This window comes from Equus caballus, chromosome 14 (genome assembly GCF_041296265.1).
Source record: "Equus caballus isolate H_3958 breed thoroughbred chromosome 14, TB-T2T, whole genome shotgun sequence".
Classification (NCBI taxonomy): domain Eukaryota; kingdom Metazoa; phylum Chordata; class Mammalia; order Perissodactyla; family Equidae; genus Equus; species Equus caballus.
Window position 1 is genome coordinate 59,693,726 of NC_091697.1, and position 17,533 is coordinate 59,711,258.

At 36.4% G+C, this 17,533-nt stretch overlaps 1 protein-coding gene across 24 annotated transcripts in view; it reads left to right on the plus strand.

The window, feature by feature from the left end:
- RAPGEF6 (Rap guanine nucleotide exchange factor 6) overlaps positions 1-17,533 on the plus strand; it is a 201,485-nt gene that overhangs the window by 154,861 nt on the left and 29,091 nt on the right. For 15 of the 24 annotated variants that reach the window (XM_070232665.1, XM_070232666.1, XM_070232679.1 and 12 more), the window contains 3 exon segments: positions 4,971-5,211; positions 6,861-7,244; positions 14,621-14,832. In XM_070232665.1, coding sequence (XP_070088766.1) covers positions 4,971-5,211; positions 6,861-7,244; positions 14,621-14,832 — 837 coding nt within the window. 24 annotated transcript variants of the gene reach the window in all.

The following is a 17,533-nucleotide window of genomic DNA, read 5'->3' on the forward strand; positions in this document are numbered from 1 at the left end:
TTGCTTTGTTTTTGCTGCGTACAGCTGTTGGTTTTTACTGTAAGTATCTTGATTGTATTCATTCTAGTGCTTAGATTTGTTTGCAGCATTTTATTAGTTTTTGAAAGTCAAATGATATAGAATTCAATGAAGTAGGAAGCAGAACTTTTCTATTCACTTATAAGGTTGCCGGTATAAACTGGTGTGTACTCTTTTAGTCATTTTCTTTGAATATATGTTTTTATACTCATAGAATCAGAGTATACATACTATTCTATAACTTCTGAAAAGTTTTTTGGAATTTTTGACCTAATACGAGATGAAGCCTAGAAGAATTTGGAGTGTGGCTAAAAGGATTTTGAAATTGAAGTTTTCTGAGTCTGCGTGTGGAACTTTTGGCTTACTCTTTTTCATTTTAAAGGCACAAGCCTTTTATTTGATTTCTTTTTCTTTTTTTTTTTTTCTTTCTTTGAGAAAGATTAGCCCTGAGCTAACTGCTGCCAGTCCTCCTCTTTTTTCTGAGGAAGACTGACCCTGAACTAACATCCGTGCCCATCTTCCTCTGCTTTATACGTGGGACGCCTGTCACAGCATAGCGTGAGAGGCAGTGCCATGTCCGCACCCAGGATCCAAACCGACGAACCCTGGGCTGCCAAAGCGGAACATGCGCACTTAACTGCTCCGCCACCGGACCAACCCTGATTTCTTAAACTTTGAGTAAACTTTAAATTTTTTTCTGCATTGCAAGTCTGAGTTATTTTACTCCATTTCTTAGAATTAACAGTTGTTCATTTAATTGTATATTCTTCCAGAAGTTTCTGTGTAGGAAAAAAAATGTCTATACCATTCCCTTCACCCCAAATGATATGCTGTACTTCTCCTCCACTTAGCCCATTTTGCTTAGCAATATACCTTGAGTACTTTTCTGTATCGAGATGTATTGTTCTACCAAAATTTTTTAAGCAGCTGATAGTGTTAACATTTAACCAGTCCCCTTTCAATGGACATTTACAGTGTTGCCTACACCTCTGTGTTTACCTATCTTTACATGTTTTATGTTTGCATTATTATTATATTTTAAATTTTGTTAAAAATTTTATGGAAATTTGTTTCCCCTCCTGATATATAAGTACCTACAAAATATCGTCTGTTTTGCCTCTTGGCCTACAAACTTAAAATATTTACTGTCGGACTCTCTATGTAACAAGTTCGCCAATCCTTGATCTGTACTGTTATACAACTACCCTGTGTTTTCTTTATGACGCTTTTCGCTATACGGGTTGTCTTATTTACTTACTTTTCTGTCTTTCCTTGTACCACCCGTTACTCTCTTGAATATAAGCAAATCCCTGAGAGCAGAGACTTTGTCCATCTCATTTATTACTGTATCTTCATCACCTCAACACTGTTGACACATAACAAGCACTCCATAAATATTTGTTCATCAGTTAACAATTTAAAGCAGAATGAAAAGGTAGTCTTTGGGGATTTTTTTAGGATTGTCTTAAATACCTAAAATATTCTCCCATTGTTAGTGTAATCTTAGGGTCAATACCTGCATCCTTCAGGTATTTCATTATTTAATTTTACTCATGCAAGATTATAGTTGGCACTCTAGAAATTTTGCCTTTGGGTTGAAAGTCCAGATATCTGAGATTCCTGTTCATGAATTCATTTACCTTTTATATAAGAATTTTATTAATAAAGTATGAATCATAAAACTAATAAATGCTGTACTCCTCCAAGATTCTTTTTAAATGTCTGTTTTGCCCTATGGGATTATATTTTTATGTGCATTCTACCTCCTTACCTAAAATTTGAAATGATTAGATCATTTTTCCTTCTTGATTCAACTTTCTACTAACCTTATATTTACCATTCATCTAATCAATTAACATTTGAGTGTCTGCCATGTGCCAAGTATTATGTTTGGCATATATGATATTCTCCCTCTAGCAACAAACATATTTGTAAAGAATATGTATGTATTATGTATGTAGCAATTCTAAAATAAAAAAGGAGGTTTACACTGATATTAGTGCAGAGAAATTTTTTCCTCTGATGTCTCTCAAATGGATTTCCAAATTGGCACTTATTACCTTGGCAGACTCATCAGGGTTTGGGTTATGGAGTGCCCTTTGGATAATCTCATGTGTGGATCTGATCTAGAGGTACCCTTTTATGATGCCTGAATCCCTCTGATGTTACTTTATAGCAGTTTGTCCTTTGCATGGGACATAATGGCTTTAACAGAGTATCACTTTTTTACACTGTTTAGCAAGATACACAACTCTGTTCCTTCCCAGATGATGTTATATTATGTATGTTGGCAGCAAGAGAAGAGAAAATGAAATGTGTGCAAATTCTCAGTCTATCTTTGTGAATAAATTTCTCTGAAGAAATTAATAAAAGGGATCAGAACATCTCCCTATTCCTTCAAGATCAGCGAGGCCTGCTGGCTGAGGCTCAGCCTCCAAAGTTCCAGTAAACAGATCCAATTCTAGAGCTCCAGACCACTAAGACCTAATTTTGTAAAGAGGGTAGAAACAGTAGAGGTAACAATGTGTTGTTTAAACTTTTGTAGAGTTAAAAGAGATAATGAAACCCTTTTGTCCAGTATCTCTCTTGGCAAACTGAAATTTTCGTCTGCTTGCAGTCATTTTCTAGCCTAGGGTAGAGAAGCCTCTCTGATTTTGGTGAATCATAAAACAGTCTCACCTTAAGCCTTGTAGATTTAGAAACCTGATGATGATAGCAGCACCCTAAGAATTGACTCATTGCAGAGAACTATGAACAAGAGGCATTTGGTGGCTCAAATATTTGCATGCATCAAGAAAAGAGAATTTGGTGCATACATCTTACAAAAGGGGCTTGACTAGATGAAGCATTCTGCTTGCAACTTGACAGTGGACCTGCAACATTCAACATCTGTTGACTAAGACAACTCCTCCCTGGAATTGTTTTCACATATATTCAGTTGAATCTTCCAGTCCTGGGAGTCAATCAGCCTCAAGGGTGAGACCAGAGTGAGGGGGTGGGGGAGTGTACCTTATTCTGTGAAATTATTTCCAACCACATCAATTTCATTACTGTCTTCTTTCCTTTAGCCAGAATTATACCACAGATGGTTTTGAGACAAATTTTTAATTTTTCTTTTTCTATAAAAGTTAACAATTTATAAATGGTAAGAAGGTAATGCTAGACAAACGGTATACAATTACTTGAGCCACCAAACTCTCCCCAATCCACCCCAACTTCAGTCATCACACACAAAAAAGTCTACAGTAGTACATTTTCCTAATTTTAAAAAAGAGAAAAAATTTTGTAATGAAAAATTCATGCTGCCAGATCACTTTTCACTTACATTTAATTCTATTAAAAATTAGCCCACTGTCATCATATTGAACATTGTTCTGAAAGTTTTAGAACAATGCTGTATGACAAGAAAATGAAATAGAAGAAGGGGAGAAAATATCATTATCTATATGTGCTTATCTTGAGGTGGAATTTATCTACTAATAGCAGAAACCACAGAGGCCAAGTCTGAAATTTAACCACATGAATATTTAAAATTTTCCTGCATTAAAATAAGTAAATAGAATATAAAAACTGAAAACACATGGCACTTTATAGTAGACTAAGTGTTGGTAATTAGTATAATTCAGTAGGAAAAAGCACAAAGAATACTAAAAGATAGTTTTGAAAAGAAGGATATTGATGGTTCATTAAACTAGTGCATCTCACTAGTAGCCAAAGAAGTGAAATATAAAATAATGACATGGTTTTGGAGGAAGGAAAAGCATAGGGCTTTCAAAATGGAAAAAAAAAATTTAACATTTAATGCACAGTTTTGATAAGAGTATGACTAAAATTGCTCTTTTACACTGGGATTATAAAATATTATAACCTCTCTGGAGAACAGTTTGGGATTGTATTTCAAAAACCTAAAAATATGCATGCCATCTACCTCAGCATTTCTCTTTTGGATTTTCTCCAATGCAGAAATAATCAGATTGCCTGCAAAAATTTATCTAGTGGGGAGGTCGGGGATTGTTTATTATAATGATATTTATGATAAAAGAAAACGGTATGCAGCCTAAATGTCCATCATTAAGGATTTGGATAATTAAAAAATATAAGGTACATATTATCGAGTCCTTTGCCTCCGTTAAAAATTATTTTGGGGGCTGGCCCCGTGGCCGAGTGGTTAAGTTAGCGCGCTCTGCTGCAGGCGGCCCAGTGTTTTGTTGGTTCAAATCCTGGGCGCGGACATGGCACTTCTCATCAAACCACGCTGAGGCAGGGTCCCACATGCCACAACTAGAAGGACCCACAACAAAGAATATATAACTATGTACTGGGGGGCTTTGGGGAGAAAAAGAAAAAAAATTAAATCTTTATAAAAAAAACTATAACAATATTTTTTAAAAAATTATGTTGTAGAAAAAAATTTTTTTAAAGATTTTATTTTTCCTTTTTCTCCCCAAAGCCCCCTGGTACATAATTGCATACTTGTAGTTGTGGTTCCTTCTAGTCGTGGCATGTAGGATGCTACACGTCAGCATGGCTTGATGAGTGGTGCCATGTCCTGGCCCAGGATCCCAACCGGAGAATCCCCAGGCCACCAAAGCAGAGCACTCAAACTTAACCACTTGGCCACGGGGCTGGCCCCTGTAGGAAAATTTTTAATGACATCAAAATGTTTATAGTAAATGAAAAAAACTGTGGATTCCAAATTGTATGGATGTATCTGACCCTAATTTTTATCATTTTGTTTGTGTTTTTCTGTGAACATGTATTAGTATTTTGTCACCTGAAAAGATAAGATAAATTTATTTATCAATAAATGCAACAGTTGATGTCTGTTAACCTCCTTAAATAGAAATTTATTTTTCACTGTTTAGAGGGATCATTGTGTTCCAAATTACTTTTTGAAGAGTTTAAAAGTAATTTTCTCAAAAATAACAAGGCACATTTTTGTATTTATATAGATATTCCTGATCAAGTTATAAGAGTTTTCAAAGCAGATCAACAGAGTTGCTACATTATCATCAGTAAAGACACCACAGCTAAAGAAGTTGTTTGTCATGCTGTTCATGAATTTGGTTTGTCTGGTGCATCTGACACATATTCTCTCTGTGAAGTTTCTGTTACTCCTGAGGGTGTTATAAAACAGCGAAGACTTCCGGACCAGTTCTCCAAATTGGCTGATAGAATTCAGCTCAATGGAAGGTGAATGTGCTTATTAGTGAATGTACTTACTTCTAGATGCGTTTTTGAAGATTCTGTGTTAAAACAGATATTTTGAGTAGAAACATGTTTTAGGACCACTGAGTTCTCTCTAAAATTAAAGTAGGATTTCTCTTTTATCAGCTTTTTTGTCTCCATAACCATGTAAATGTAATCTTGGAGTGTTAGCACTCCAAGGGCTGCCCAAAAGTGGGAGAAGGAAAGGGAGGACAACTGGTAAAATATTTTAGCCCTCCTGCTAAAATAAAGCCATAGAACCACTCATGTAGTCAGATCCCTGTTTTAAGTTTTCCTTTTATGAATATGCAGGAAAATGTTTAAATTTTTGTGCTCTGAAAATTGATCAAGTAGAACATTTTTTGAGTGGTACATTTGTTCTTTACTCTGGTGATTTTCTCTGAGAATAGTGTAATCTTTTTAGTGAGCCTAGATTCACACAGAGAAGGAGATCCTTGGAAACCTTAAAATGACTGCCCATCACAGTAGCCATTAAGAGAGAGAGGCTTATCTCTGCTTTGCTGGCTATACATAGTGATTAAGAGCATAGACCACAGAGCCAGACTACCCAAAATCAAATCCCAACTCTGGCTTTGTGGCCTTAGGCATGTTATTTAGTTTCTCTGTGCCTGAATTTCCTCATCAGTAAAATGAGGGTAGTGATAATAGAACCTACCTTACGGGAATGTTGTAAATATTAAGTGAGTTGTTAAATATAACACAGTCTATAAATGTTAGATATAATTTTATCATCTATAGTATAATGAGTCTCAAAAGTATTATTTATGGTATTCTCTTGGGCACGTGGACAGTAAAAAGGCTGAAGAAGAAGAGATGTAGTTCCTTGACAGTAAAAAATAGATGGAGACAAACTTAGGCTTAGATCAAGCTGTATATTAGAAAAGAATGAATTAAAAGCTACATGTGATATATTACCTTTTCTCCCTAGCGACAACCCTGTGCAAGATATTTCATAATTGTGAAACCTGTCTCTTAGCTTTTAAGAGCTGTAGAATTGTCGATCTAAAAAGAAGAAAGAAAAATGGTCTTTTTTATGATTGCTGATCCATGCAGTTTGCTGGAACAAGGTTTTTGTATTTAACAAGGGAGAAATCATTAGTGGAAGAGTTTCCCGTCCTTTATGGCTTTTATTCTTCTTTGCTTCTCTTAGAAATTTAGAATTAAAGAAGGAAATGAGTTCAGTAACAAGTCCTGAATAGAGATGTAAACAGTCTTGATTCAGGTGTTTATTCATGCTGTCCGTGAACAAATATTTATATAGCACCTACTCTGTGTCAGATACCCTCATAGAGCCATCAGACAGCTTTTATCCTCAAGAATATATGCACGATTGTTGACACATTGTGTGAGTAGTTTAATAAAATGATTAAGTTCATAGCATAATCAACATTATTTTTACTCTTTAAAATAATAGATGTCACATAGCAGAATAATGGACAACATCTTTAAAGTCGTCTTGTTTAAAATGGTAATTTTCCATATCATCTGTAAGTGAATATTCTAACATCTTGGCAACGTTATTACCAATATAATGATATTTTGACAACAATAACAAAGAGCAAAAGTGCTCTTATAAATGTGAATCACTTACAAAACAATTTTTTTCCTTTTAGGTATTATTTAAAAAATAACATGGAGACAGAAACCTTATGTTCAGATGAAGATGCTCAAGAACTAGTTAAGGAAAGCCAATTATCCATGCTTCAGCTAAGTACCATTGAGGTGGCCACTCAGCTGTCAATGAGGGACTTTGATTTGTTTCGTAATATTGAGCCTACTGAATACATTGATGACCTTTTTAAGTTAGATTCCAAAACAGGAAATACTCATTTGAAAGAGTTTGAGGACATTGTAAACCAAGAGACATTCTGGGTTGCCACAGAGATTTTAACTGAATCAAATCAACTCAAACGAATGAAGCTTATTAAGCATTTTATTAAAATTGCACTTCATTGTCGAGAATGTAAGAACTTCAATTCCATGTTTGCAGTAATCAGGTAAGTTTGTACAAATATTTGTGTATGGCTTTGTCATGATATTAGACCTGATATTAGATGTTCTGCTTAGGTATTAAATGACTAGGAGAAGAAAAGTTCAGTTAATATATTTTTATTAAAGTATTGTTAGAGTTAACATTTTCCATTCTGGTGATACTACCTTTTCCTCTTTTTTGTTTCTTCCATCTTTTTATCAGTTAGACTTTTTTTTGGTGAATATGGGTTATTGCCTTCCCATTTTTCTTCCTTTCTCCCTCTTTGATGGATGTGCCCTCTTTTGATGTGTGCCCAACAGCTGGTCTTTATCATAAGACTTCTGTACTCTGCATCTTTCAGAACCTGCCTCACTGTGATTTGGCGCTGAAAAATCTGTAGAGGAGTATTGAATAGAGATTAACAGAGTTACCTTTAGAATCAGCTGCACCTGTGTTTGAATCCTGCCTCTCCTGTGTAGTAGCAGTGTGTCAATAGAAAATTAAAGACTAAATTTCTCATCTGTAAAATGCAGGAATTACACCACCTACCTCACAGTTTTTAACAGCTGGGTCTAAAATGGGTAATAAAGATGCCATTGATGAACACTTGGAAGGCTAGAAATTGAAACTATTTGTACAGGAAGTATGGAGTACAGAATTTGAAAATAGGGTCAATTTTGGAGTAGTCCATGAAGAAAATTGATTGACACCAAGAGGGATCTCTGTATGAAAAGAGAGTGTAGAAAGAAAATGGTAGAGGGCTAAAAACCTTACCTAGGGACCATTCTCATTGTGGGGGTAAGGAAGAGAGTCTCTAGCCAGAGAGATGGAGGATCAATACAAGAAATGGTAGAACATCACGGTTATAATATTGTCATTAAAGCCAAGGAGAGAGAGTGATTTGAGAGAAGGTGGTGGACAGTAGCCCCAAGACACGGTTATAAGGATGGCCTGGGATTTGGTTAAGAAGCTTTGCTTTGGTTAAGAGGTTTGTTTTGTTATAAGGAACAGTTTATTATACACATTTTCAGTACTTTGTGTAAAGTTAATTGCTTGGTATTCATATCTTAAATTTTATATTAAAATATGTCAAAGAATATAAAGGACATTTTAACTTTTCAGCAGAGATGACACAGATGAATCAGTTCTGCCTGGAATTAAATAGTGTATTTTATTTTGTTGAGTTCTCTTTTTCTCTTAGTTTAGCTAAAGGTTTGTCAATCTGTTTATCATTTCAAAAAGCCAGTTCTTAGTTTCATAGACCTTCTCTGTAGTTATTCTGGCATCTATTTTGTTTATTTCTGCTCTGATCTTTGTTACTTTTTTTTTTTTCTCCTAACTTTGGGCTGAGTTTCTTCTTTTTCCAGTTCTTTGATGTGTAAAATTAGGTAACTTATTTGAGATCTGTTTCTTAATGTAGGCGTTTATTACTTCAAACATCCATCATGGAACTGCTTTTGCAGCATCCCATGGGTTTTGGTATGTTGCAGATCCATTTTCCTTTATTTAGAGATTTTTTTATTTCCCTTTTGATTTTTTCTTTGACTCATTGGTTATTCAGGGATGTGTTGTTTAATTTGCACATATTTGTAGATTTTCTAGTTTTCCTCTTGTTAATTCCTAGTTTCACATCATTGTGGTCAGAAGAGATACTTGGTATGATTTCAGTCATCTTAAATTTGCTAAGACTTGTTTTGTGGCTTGTCTTATGATCTGTCCTGGAGAATGTTCATGCATGCTTGAGAAGAATGTGTATTCTACTGATGTTGGATGAGATGACCTGTATATGTCTATTAGGTCCGTTGGTTCTAAAGTATGGGTTTAAGTTCAACATTTCCTTGTTGACTTTCTGTCTGGATGATCTGTCCATTGCTGACAGTGGGATCTTGAAGTCCCCTACTATTGTGTTGCTGTCTACTTCTCCCTTCAGGTCTGTTAAGTATTTGCTTAATATATTTAGGTGCTCCAATGTTGGGTGCATTTATTTATGATTGTTACATCTTCTTGATGAATTGACCTCTTTATAATGACCTTCTTTGTTTCTTATTGCCGTTTTTGGCTTAAAGTCTATTTCTGTCTGATATAAATATAGTTCCTCCTCCTCTCTTTTGGTTTCCACTTGCATGGAATATCTTTTTCCATTGCTTAACTTTGAGCCTAGGTGTGTCCTTTCAGCTGAAATGAGTCTCTTGTAGGCAGCATATAATTGGGTCTTGGTTTTCTTATCCATTCAGCCACTCTGTGCAGAATGATTGGAGAATTTGTTGCATTGACATTGGGTAATTATTGATGTGTAAGGACTTACTAGTACTGTCTTATTAATTGTTTTCTGGCTGCTTTGCAATTCTCTGGTTCCCTTTATACTCTCGTGCTGCGTTCCTTTATGAATTGGTGATTTTCCGTGATGGTCTGCTCTGATTCCCTTTTCTTTATCTTTTGTGAGTCTACTATAGGTTTTTGCTTTGTGGTTATCATGAGACTTACATGAAATATCTTATAACAATCTATTGGATGCTGATGACAACTACAATCATGTACAAAACTCTACCCTTTGCTCCCCCTCTTTTATGTTTTTAAAGTCACCGTTTGCCTTTTTTTATATTGCGTATTCATTTACAAATTATAGCAGCTATGGTTATTTTTGATACTCTTGTCCTTTAACCTTTATACTCTAAGTGATTAACCCACCATCATATTACAGTATTGAGAGTTTTCTAATTTTAATTATGTATTTACCTTTATCAGAATGTTACGTATTTTCATATGTCTTCATGTTACTATTAGCATCATTTCATTTCAGTTTGAAAAATTATTTTCAGTATTTCTTTTAAGTCAGGTCTAGTGGTGATGGATTCCCTCAACTTTTGTTTTTCTGGGAAAGTTCTCCATCATTTCTCTAGGATAACTGCCAGATAGAATATTCTTGATTGGCAATTTTTTTTCTCTCAACGCTTTGAATATATCATCCCACTCTCTCCTGGCTTTCTGCTGAGAAATCTGCTGATAGTTTGATGGGGGTTACTTTGTAGGTTATAGTCTTTTTTTCTCTTGGTGCTTTTAGAATGCTCTCATTTTTGACAGTTTTATTATAATGTGTCTTGGAGAAAATTGTTTGTGACTGAAATAATGCAGTGATCTATTAGCTTCATGAACTTGGATGTCCAGATATCTTTCCAGGTTTGGAAAGTTCTCAGCCATATTTCTTTTTTTATTTTAAGGATTGGCACCTGAGCTAACAACTGTTGCCTATCTTTTTTTTTTTCTTTTTCTCCCCAAATCCCTCCAGTACATAGTTGTATATATTTTTTTTAGTTGCAGGTCCTTCTTCTTGTGGGTCCTTCTAGTTGTGGCACGTGGGATGCTGCCTCAGCATGGCCTGATGAGCAGTGCCATGTCTGTGCCCAGGATCCGAACCAGTGAATCCCTGGGCCACCAAGGCAGAGCATGTGAACTTAACCACTCAGCCATGGGGCCAGCCCCTCAACTGTATTTCTTTAAACAGGCTTTCTGCCCCCTTCTCCCTCTCTTGTTCTTCTAGAACTCCAGTGATTCAGATATTGGGGGGTTTTTTTTATGGTTTCCATAGATCACATAGGCTTTTTCACTCTTTTTCATTCTTTTTCTCTTCCTCCTTAGACTGGGTTATTTCAAAGTTCCTATCCTCTATTCCACTGATTCTTTCCTGTCTTTGGTCTACTCTGATGTTGATGCTCTCTCTTATAATTTTCATTTCATTCATTGACTTCTTCAGCTCCAGAGTATCTGTTGGGTTCTTTTTTGTGATTTCTGTATCTTTGTTACATTTCTCATGTTTATCATTATTTTCCCAATTTCACTGAATTGTCTTACTGTGGTTTTTTGTAACTCATTGAGTTTCCTTAAAACACCTATGTTGAATTCTTTATTCAGGTAAATTGTCAATCTCCATGTCTTGGGTTTGGTTACTGAAAGATTATTATGAACTTTTGGTGATGTCATGTTCCTTGATTTTTCATGCTACTTGGAGTTTTGCATTGCCTCTTTCTGCGTTTGAAGTAGCAATCACCTCCAGTTTTTACTAGCTGCCTTCAGGGTAAAACCAAAAAAACCTTTCAATAGTTTCACTTTAGATTCTGAGACTTTCTCAAGCATTGTATGGATACACCTACTCCATGATTCTCATTCCTTCTTGTGGGAGAATTCTGAAGCTTGTATGTCTTCTCTTGATGCTACAGTGCACCATGTCAGCAGCTGATAGCCTCTTTTGTTTTCCTGAAGGTGATGCTGCAGCTCAAGTTTGTGGTTTCTCCTTTGTCCACAGACTCTGGCCTGTTTTCTGTGCATTCTCCCTCTCTACCAGAGCTTGCTCTTGGGACCTCACACAGAGAGCCCAGCAGCAGAGTTTGGGGAGGTATGGGTTTGGTACATGGTGTACCACAGGTGCCCATGGGACAGTAGGGGTATCTCTGGGTGAGATTTTCCCCATGGCTCCTGGGTGGGCTTCCTCTTGGAGTCCAGAGCAGTCAGCAGGAACTGTGCCCCTTTAATGCCCTCCAGATATTTTACATGCCACTCTCCTGATCTGGTTCCTCTTCCTAATCCTGGAGCTCCCACTTTAATGCTCTAGATGCTGTGAGCGAGAAAGGAGTGTTTTTGGCAGTGTCCCACACAGCTGGGAAAACCAGGCATTCACTTACCCACTTTCCTTTTCCTCTGTGGGAGAGAAATCACAGACTGTCTAGTTTAGCCCTGAGCTGTACCACCTTGGGGGAGGGGTAATGCCAGCAAAATCAAGGTGTTCCTTTTATCTACTCTAGTGTATCCAAACTTTTTTTTTTGTTTTATTTCACTCCAGTGGAGTGTTGGAACTTCTCTAGAAACCTGGACTTCCACAAAGCCTCTCTTGTTTGTAGGTGACCACCCAAGTCAGCGTTCTGCAGGCATTCCCAGACCACAGCTGAGAGGGGTTAGAACAACTTCATAGCCTCCTGTAGGCTCCACAGCCAGTTCCGAAGTCTGTCTGCCTATTACCCACTACACTGGTGGGCAAGGCTCCTCCCAGGTTCCTTGGCATGTGGTGGTTGGTCCCACAACTCCTGCAGAGGCACTTCTGTTCATGGATAGGTGCCAAATTTTTGTTGATGGTGTGGGAGGATAAAACAAGGGACTTCTTATGCTGCCATGATGCTGACATCACTCTCCAGTCATTTCTTAATTGAAGTTTGTTTTCTAGTCATTTCTTAAAGAAGGGCTTGTGGGAATTATATTTCCTGAGCATATTCATAGTGTCTTACTGTTGCCTTCATACTTCAGTGACAGTTTGTCTGTCTTTAAAATTCTTGTCTCATGTGTTATTTCTTGGGCACTTCATAGGCAGTGGCTCCACAATTAACATTTTCTGTAGCTGTTCAAGTTTCTGAGATTACTCCTCAGATTCTTTCCTTATCTCTGTAGTCATCTATCTTTGCCTGGATGTTTCTACATTCTTTTAGTTGTGTATCAGATTCTCTGGAACTTTGGTGGGTGCCTGTTCAATCTGTAGACTCAATCTCTTTTTGGAAAGTTTTCTTAAATTGTACCTTTGAATATTTTTTCAGTTCTATTATTTTTGTTTCCTTCTTCAAGGATACCAATTACACAGATTTTAGATCTCCTTGTCTTTCGTACCCATTATTTTTTCTCTAGTCCTTTTCAACTCTGTCCATTTCCATTGATTGCTTTTTTTAATCTTTTCTTCCATGTCACTTGCACAAGCTTTTAGCAGTATCTTTATTTTCTTTATGTAGATTCCAGTGTGGACTTCATTTTTGTGTTGGTTTTTTCTTCCATTTCTTTTCTGAACTTTACTAGTTTTTTTTTCTAAACTTCTCTTACCATATTTTCCCTAATCTCTTATATTACTGCTTTAAGCTCTTTATTTACTTTATTGACTCATTTGAAATCATGGTTATGTAGTTGGTTACTCCTAGTTTTTATTTGATTGTTGGCAATATTTTTCTGCTTTATGTTCTTCACCTATTTGTTTTTCCTTGTAGCAGCTTGTTATAGATCCTGTGTTCATTCCTTCTTTTTGAATGAGAGGAGTTTTTCTGTTCCAACTATTTGCAGGAGGTACGTGTGGAAGAGGAGCCAAGGCAATATTCCAGGCTAGCAGGAATTGAGCTTCTGTGTGAATTGTTTCACCTTTTCCTCTTTTCAACAAATGGAGATTGACAGCTCTAGGGCTGCTTACAATTCAGTTTCCCCCTTCTATCCTGTCTCATTGTTAAACTGCTTCTCACCAAGATGTTATATCACTGTGTGTACTGTTTTAATCTTACTTTCCCTATGGACTCTGTTGTGGTGTTCCACATAGGGGATTGCTGTTTTTGCCTTCAGGGTGAGTAACCTGCTTTGGAGAACTGTGCTTTACCAGCTTTCATTGAGATCTTCAGCTGCAGACATCCTTTTTCAGCATTTTGCGTACTCCTGTTTGACCTTGGCTACTTTTTGGCAGCCTTTCTGATGTGTTTAGGAGTTACAGATATCTCTTGGTTTCAGCGGAGATGAAATTTGCATTTCTTTTATTCATCCTTGTAGTTGTTTGGGATGATTTCTGAGAAGCAAAGGGAACAAAGATACCTTAACTCCACATCTTGAAATTAGAAGTCAAGAGAAAATTAAATACAGTGGTGTAGGTAAAAATCAGGTGGCTGAGAATAAAAGAGGGATTAACTGGTAAGAAAACTGAGGCACTGTATATGCCCTCCTCTAATCTGACAGCCTGCCTATGGGTGCTAGTGTAGAAGGAAAGAGGAGTTGCAGCCTAATTGGCATAGATTATTTTTCAAGTTAGGGCTGAATTGTTTAAAATCCTGTGGAAAGGAGACATTGTATATATAGAGGCCTGAGGGACAAGATTAGAACCTGGGCATATGGAAGGTTTGGAATCAGGGACATGAGTGGACAAAATCTCAGAGGAAGAGGCTGGTTCAGTCCCAGAACGTGCCTCGGTTGTTATATAACAGTTGTGCTCAGCATTACTGAAATAGCTTTTAAACAGATACTGTCCCATGAAGCTATTTCTAAGTAAAACGAATAAAAACACTATGATACTTGAAGGGTTTTTTTTTTTAAAGTTAAATGTCTATTTTATGGAATTATTATATTTGTCACTTACATGCAAACTATAAAATAAAGACCATGGGTGTACAAGTAATGCAGTTCCTCTGAAGGAAGTTTTCCTTGTTTTAAGATCAAGAAGTCCCTTTTATTTATTTATTTATTTATTTCATGGTTATCTTCTGTTTATTTCAACACATTGAAATGTGTCCTTGCTTATTTTAGCTTTATTAGAGAAATTTGGTGTATACCGATTTACTGACCTGAATCCTCTCTTTTCCTTACTTCCCTTTTTAATATTTTCATTCTGATCTATGGCAGTGGCTTGAACCTGTCTTCTGTTGCACGACTCAGAGGTACTTGGGAAAAGTTACCTAGCAAATATGAGAAACACCTTCAAGATCTGCAAGACCTTTTTGATCCATCTAGAAACATGGCAAAGTACAGAAATGTTCTAAGTAGTCAAAGCATGCAGCCTCCAATTATTCCACTCTACCCTGTGGTCAAGAAAGATATGACATTTCTACATGAAGGTATTTAAAAGTTACTTGAAAATCAGCCTATTTAGCTTCAGCTAATTCTATAAAATTGTGATTTATTAGATGTAATATATTTTTCAGCTTAATGATTATGTCACTTTACCCAGTTAAACGCAGCAAGTTTTAGGAATCCAAAACCCACATTGACAAGAAGATATTTAGGCATTTACCATATGCATTCAAACATAAACTTGACTACACCAGGATCAGACTGTTTGATCGTATTTGTTGTTTTATTTAGTAATATTTTTCATTCCAGCTTTTTTTTACTGAATTACTTAACATATACAGAAAAGTGCCCCAAAAATGTGAATAAATTAATGAATTATGACAAAGCAAATACCCACGTAACCAACATCCAGGCCAAAAATAAAACATTACCAGGTTCCCAGGAGCCCCACTCATGCCCCTTCCAAATTACCACCCTCGTTCTCTTCCCCAAAGGTAACTTCTGTCCTGAATTCTAAGACTGTAGTTTAGTTTTACCCATTCTTGAACTTTCTATAAATAGAATCACAGAGTTTGTTTGTTTTGTTATGTTTTGGTTTGGCTTTTGGCTTTAGTCAACATTACATTTGTGAGATTCTTCCATGTTTTTGAGTGTAGCTATACTTCATTTCAAAACTATTTAGTATTCTGTTACATGAATGCAATTCAATAGATTTATCCATTCTCTTGATGAACATTTGATAGTTTGCACTGTTCACCTATTGTGAGTAAAGCTGCTGTGAGTATTCTTGCACATACCTCTTTTGGTGCAGGTACATTTTTGTTCCATATAATTCGGGGTGGAATTTATGGGTCCTTATATTCGTATAATCAACTTTAGAAAACAATTTGGCATTATCTACTAAGCAGTGGAACACTGGCAGTGTTATCAGAGTTCTCATTGTTCCTCGTCCTCACCAATACCTGGTAAATTCATTCTTTCTATTTTTACCCATTCCAGTAGTGGTGTGGTTTAATCTGCATTTACCTGATTACTAATGAAATGGAGCACCTTTTATATATTTGTTCTCTTTTGTCAATTATCAGTTTGAGTTTCTTGCCTTTTCTTATTGTTAGTTTGTCTCTTTAATAGATATACATATATTTTTTTAATTTGTTTATTTTATTTTTTATTTTTTTTGCTGAGGAAGATTAGCCCTGAGCTAACATCTGTGCCAGTCTTCTTCCACTTTATATGTGGGATGCCACCACAGCACGGCTGACGAGTGATAGAGGTCTGCACCCAGGATCTAAACCCACAAATCTGGGCCGCCAAAGCAAAGTATGCCAAACTTAACCACTACAACATGGGCTCAACCCCTCATGTTCATTCTTAAGGCATAATTTGATTGGCATTTATCTTCTTTCAACATTTTTAGATAACATTTCATTGTCTCCTGGCTTCCATTGTTAATGCTGAAAAGTTCACTGTCAGCCTTAATTGCCATTCCTTTGACTATATTCTACCCTTTTTCTGAGAGCTACTTTATAATTTTCTCTTTATCTCTGTTTTTCTCTAGTTTTGCTATGATGTCATTAGGTGTGACAGTTTGGTTTTTGTTTTAATTATGACGTGTTTATAGGAATTATTGAAACCTGTGTTTTGATATTTTTCATGAGTTTTGTAAAATTCTCAGTCATTCTGTCTTCAAGTGTTTTATCTGACCTCATCTGACCTCTCCTGTAGGGATTTTCTTTTCACTTCTGTTAGACCTGATCACTGCCCCTATTGTCTCTTTTTTGTGTTTCTCTTTTCTGTGTTTCTCACCTTTTTGTCTCACCATGCTTTAGTCTGAGTATTTTCTTCCAACCTATTGCCCAATTCATTAATTCTCTCTTCAACTATGTCTAATTTACTGTTAAATTTATCAGTGAATTCCTAATTTCACTTGTGTTTTTTCAGTTTTACAGTTTACATTTGTTTATCTTTTTATCTTTGTCTTCTCTGCCAGGGTTCTCAGTGCTGTTTTTTATATCTTGGCACATACTCAACATAGTTATTATAAGGTCTCTCTCTTATAACTCCATAATCTAGATCCTTTGTGGGTCCCTTTCTGTTGTCTTTTTTCTTTTTCTCTTGCATTTCAATCATGTCGTCTTTTCTCCTGATAGCCCTAGTTATTTTTGACCAAATGGATATTGTATATAGAAAATTACAGAAACAGGAGCTGGCCCAGTGGCATACTGGTTAAGATCGCATGCTCCACTTTGGCAGCCTGGGGTCTGAGGTTTCAGATCCTGGGTGCAGACCTACACACCGCTCATTAACCCATGCTGTGGCAGCATCCTACATACAAAATAGAGGAAGATTGGCACGGATGTTAGCTCAGGGCCAATATTCCTCACCCAAAAAAAAAATTACAGAAATATTCAGAGGTTTCAGATGATGTTCCATTCCTCCAGAGAGAATTAAAGCTTGCTTCTACCAGGCAGCTAGGAGTGCTAACAATCCAAAATCACCTTAATCCATTTTCACATTTTGAAATAATTTAACACTGAGCTTTTATCCCAGTCCACATTCAGTTCATCCTTAGTCCTAGGATACAGCCCTTTAGGGTACCAACCCAAAGCACTGGAGGTTTACCTAGACTTTAGTTGTTTTCCTCTAACCTCTGAAGTCAGGGTGGCACTATTCAGTTTTTCTGTTCATCATCCCTCTTTTCTGAAATCAGCAGTTGTCCCTAGGGCCAAGCACTGGGAAATGCTA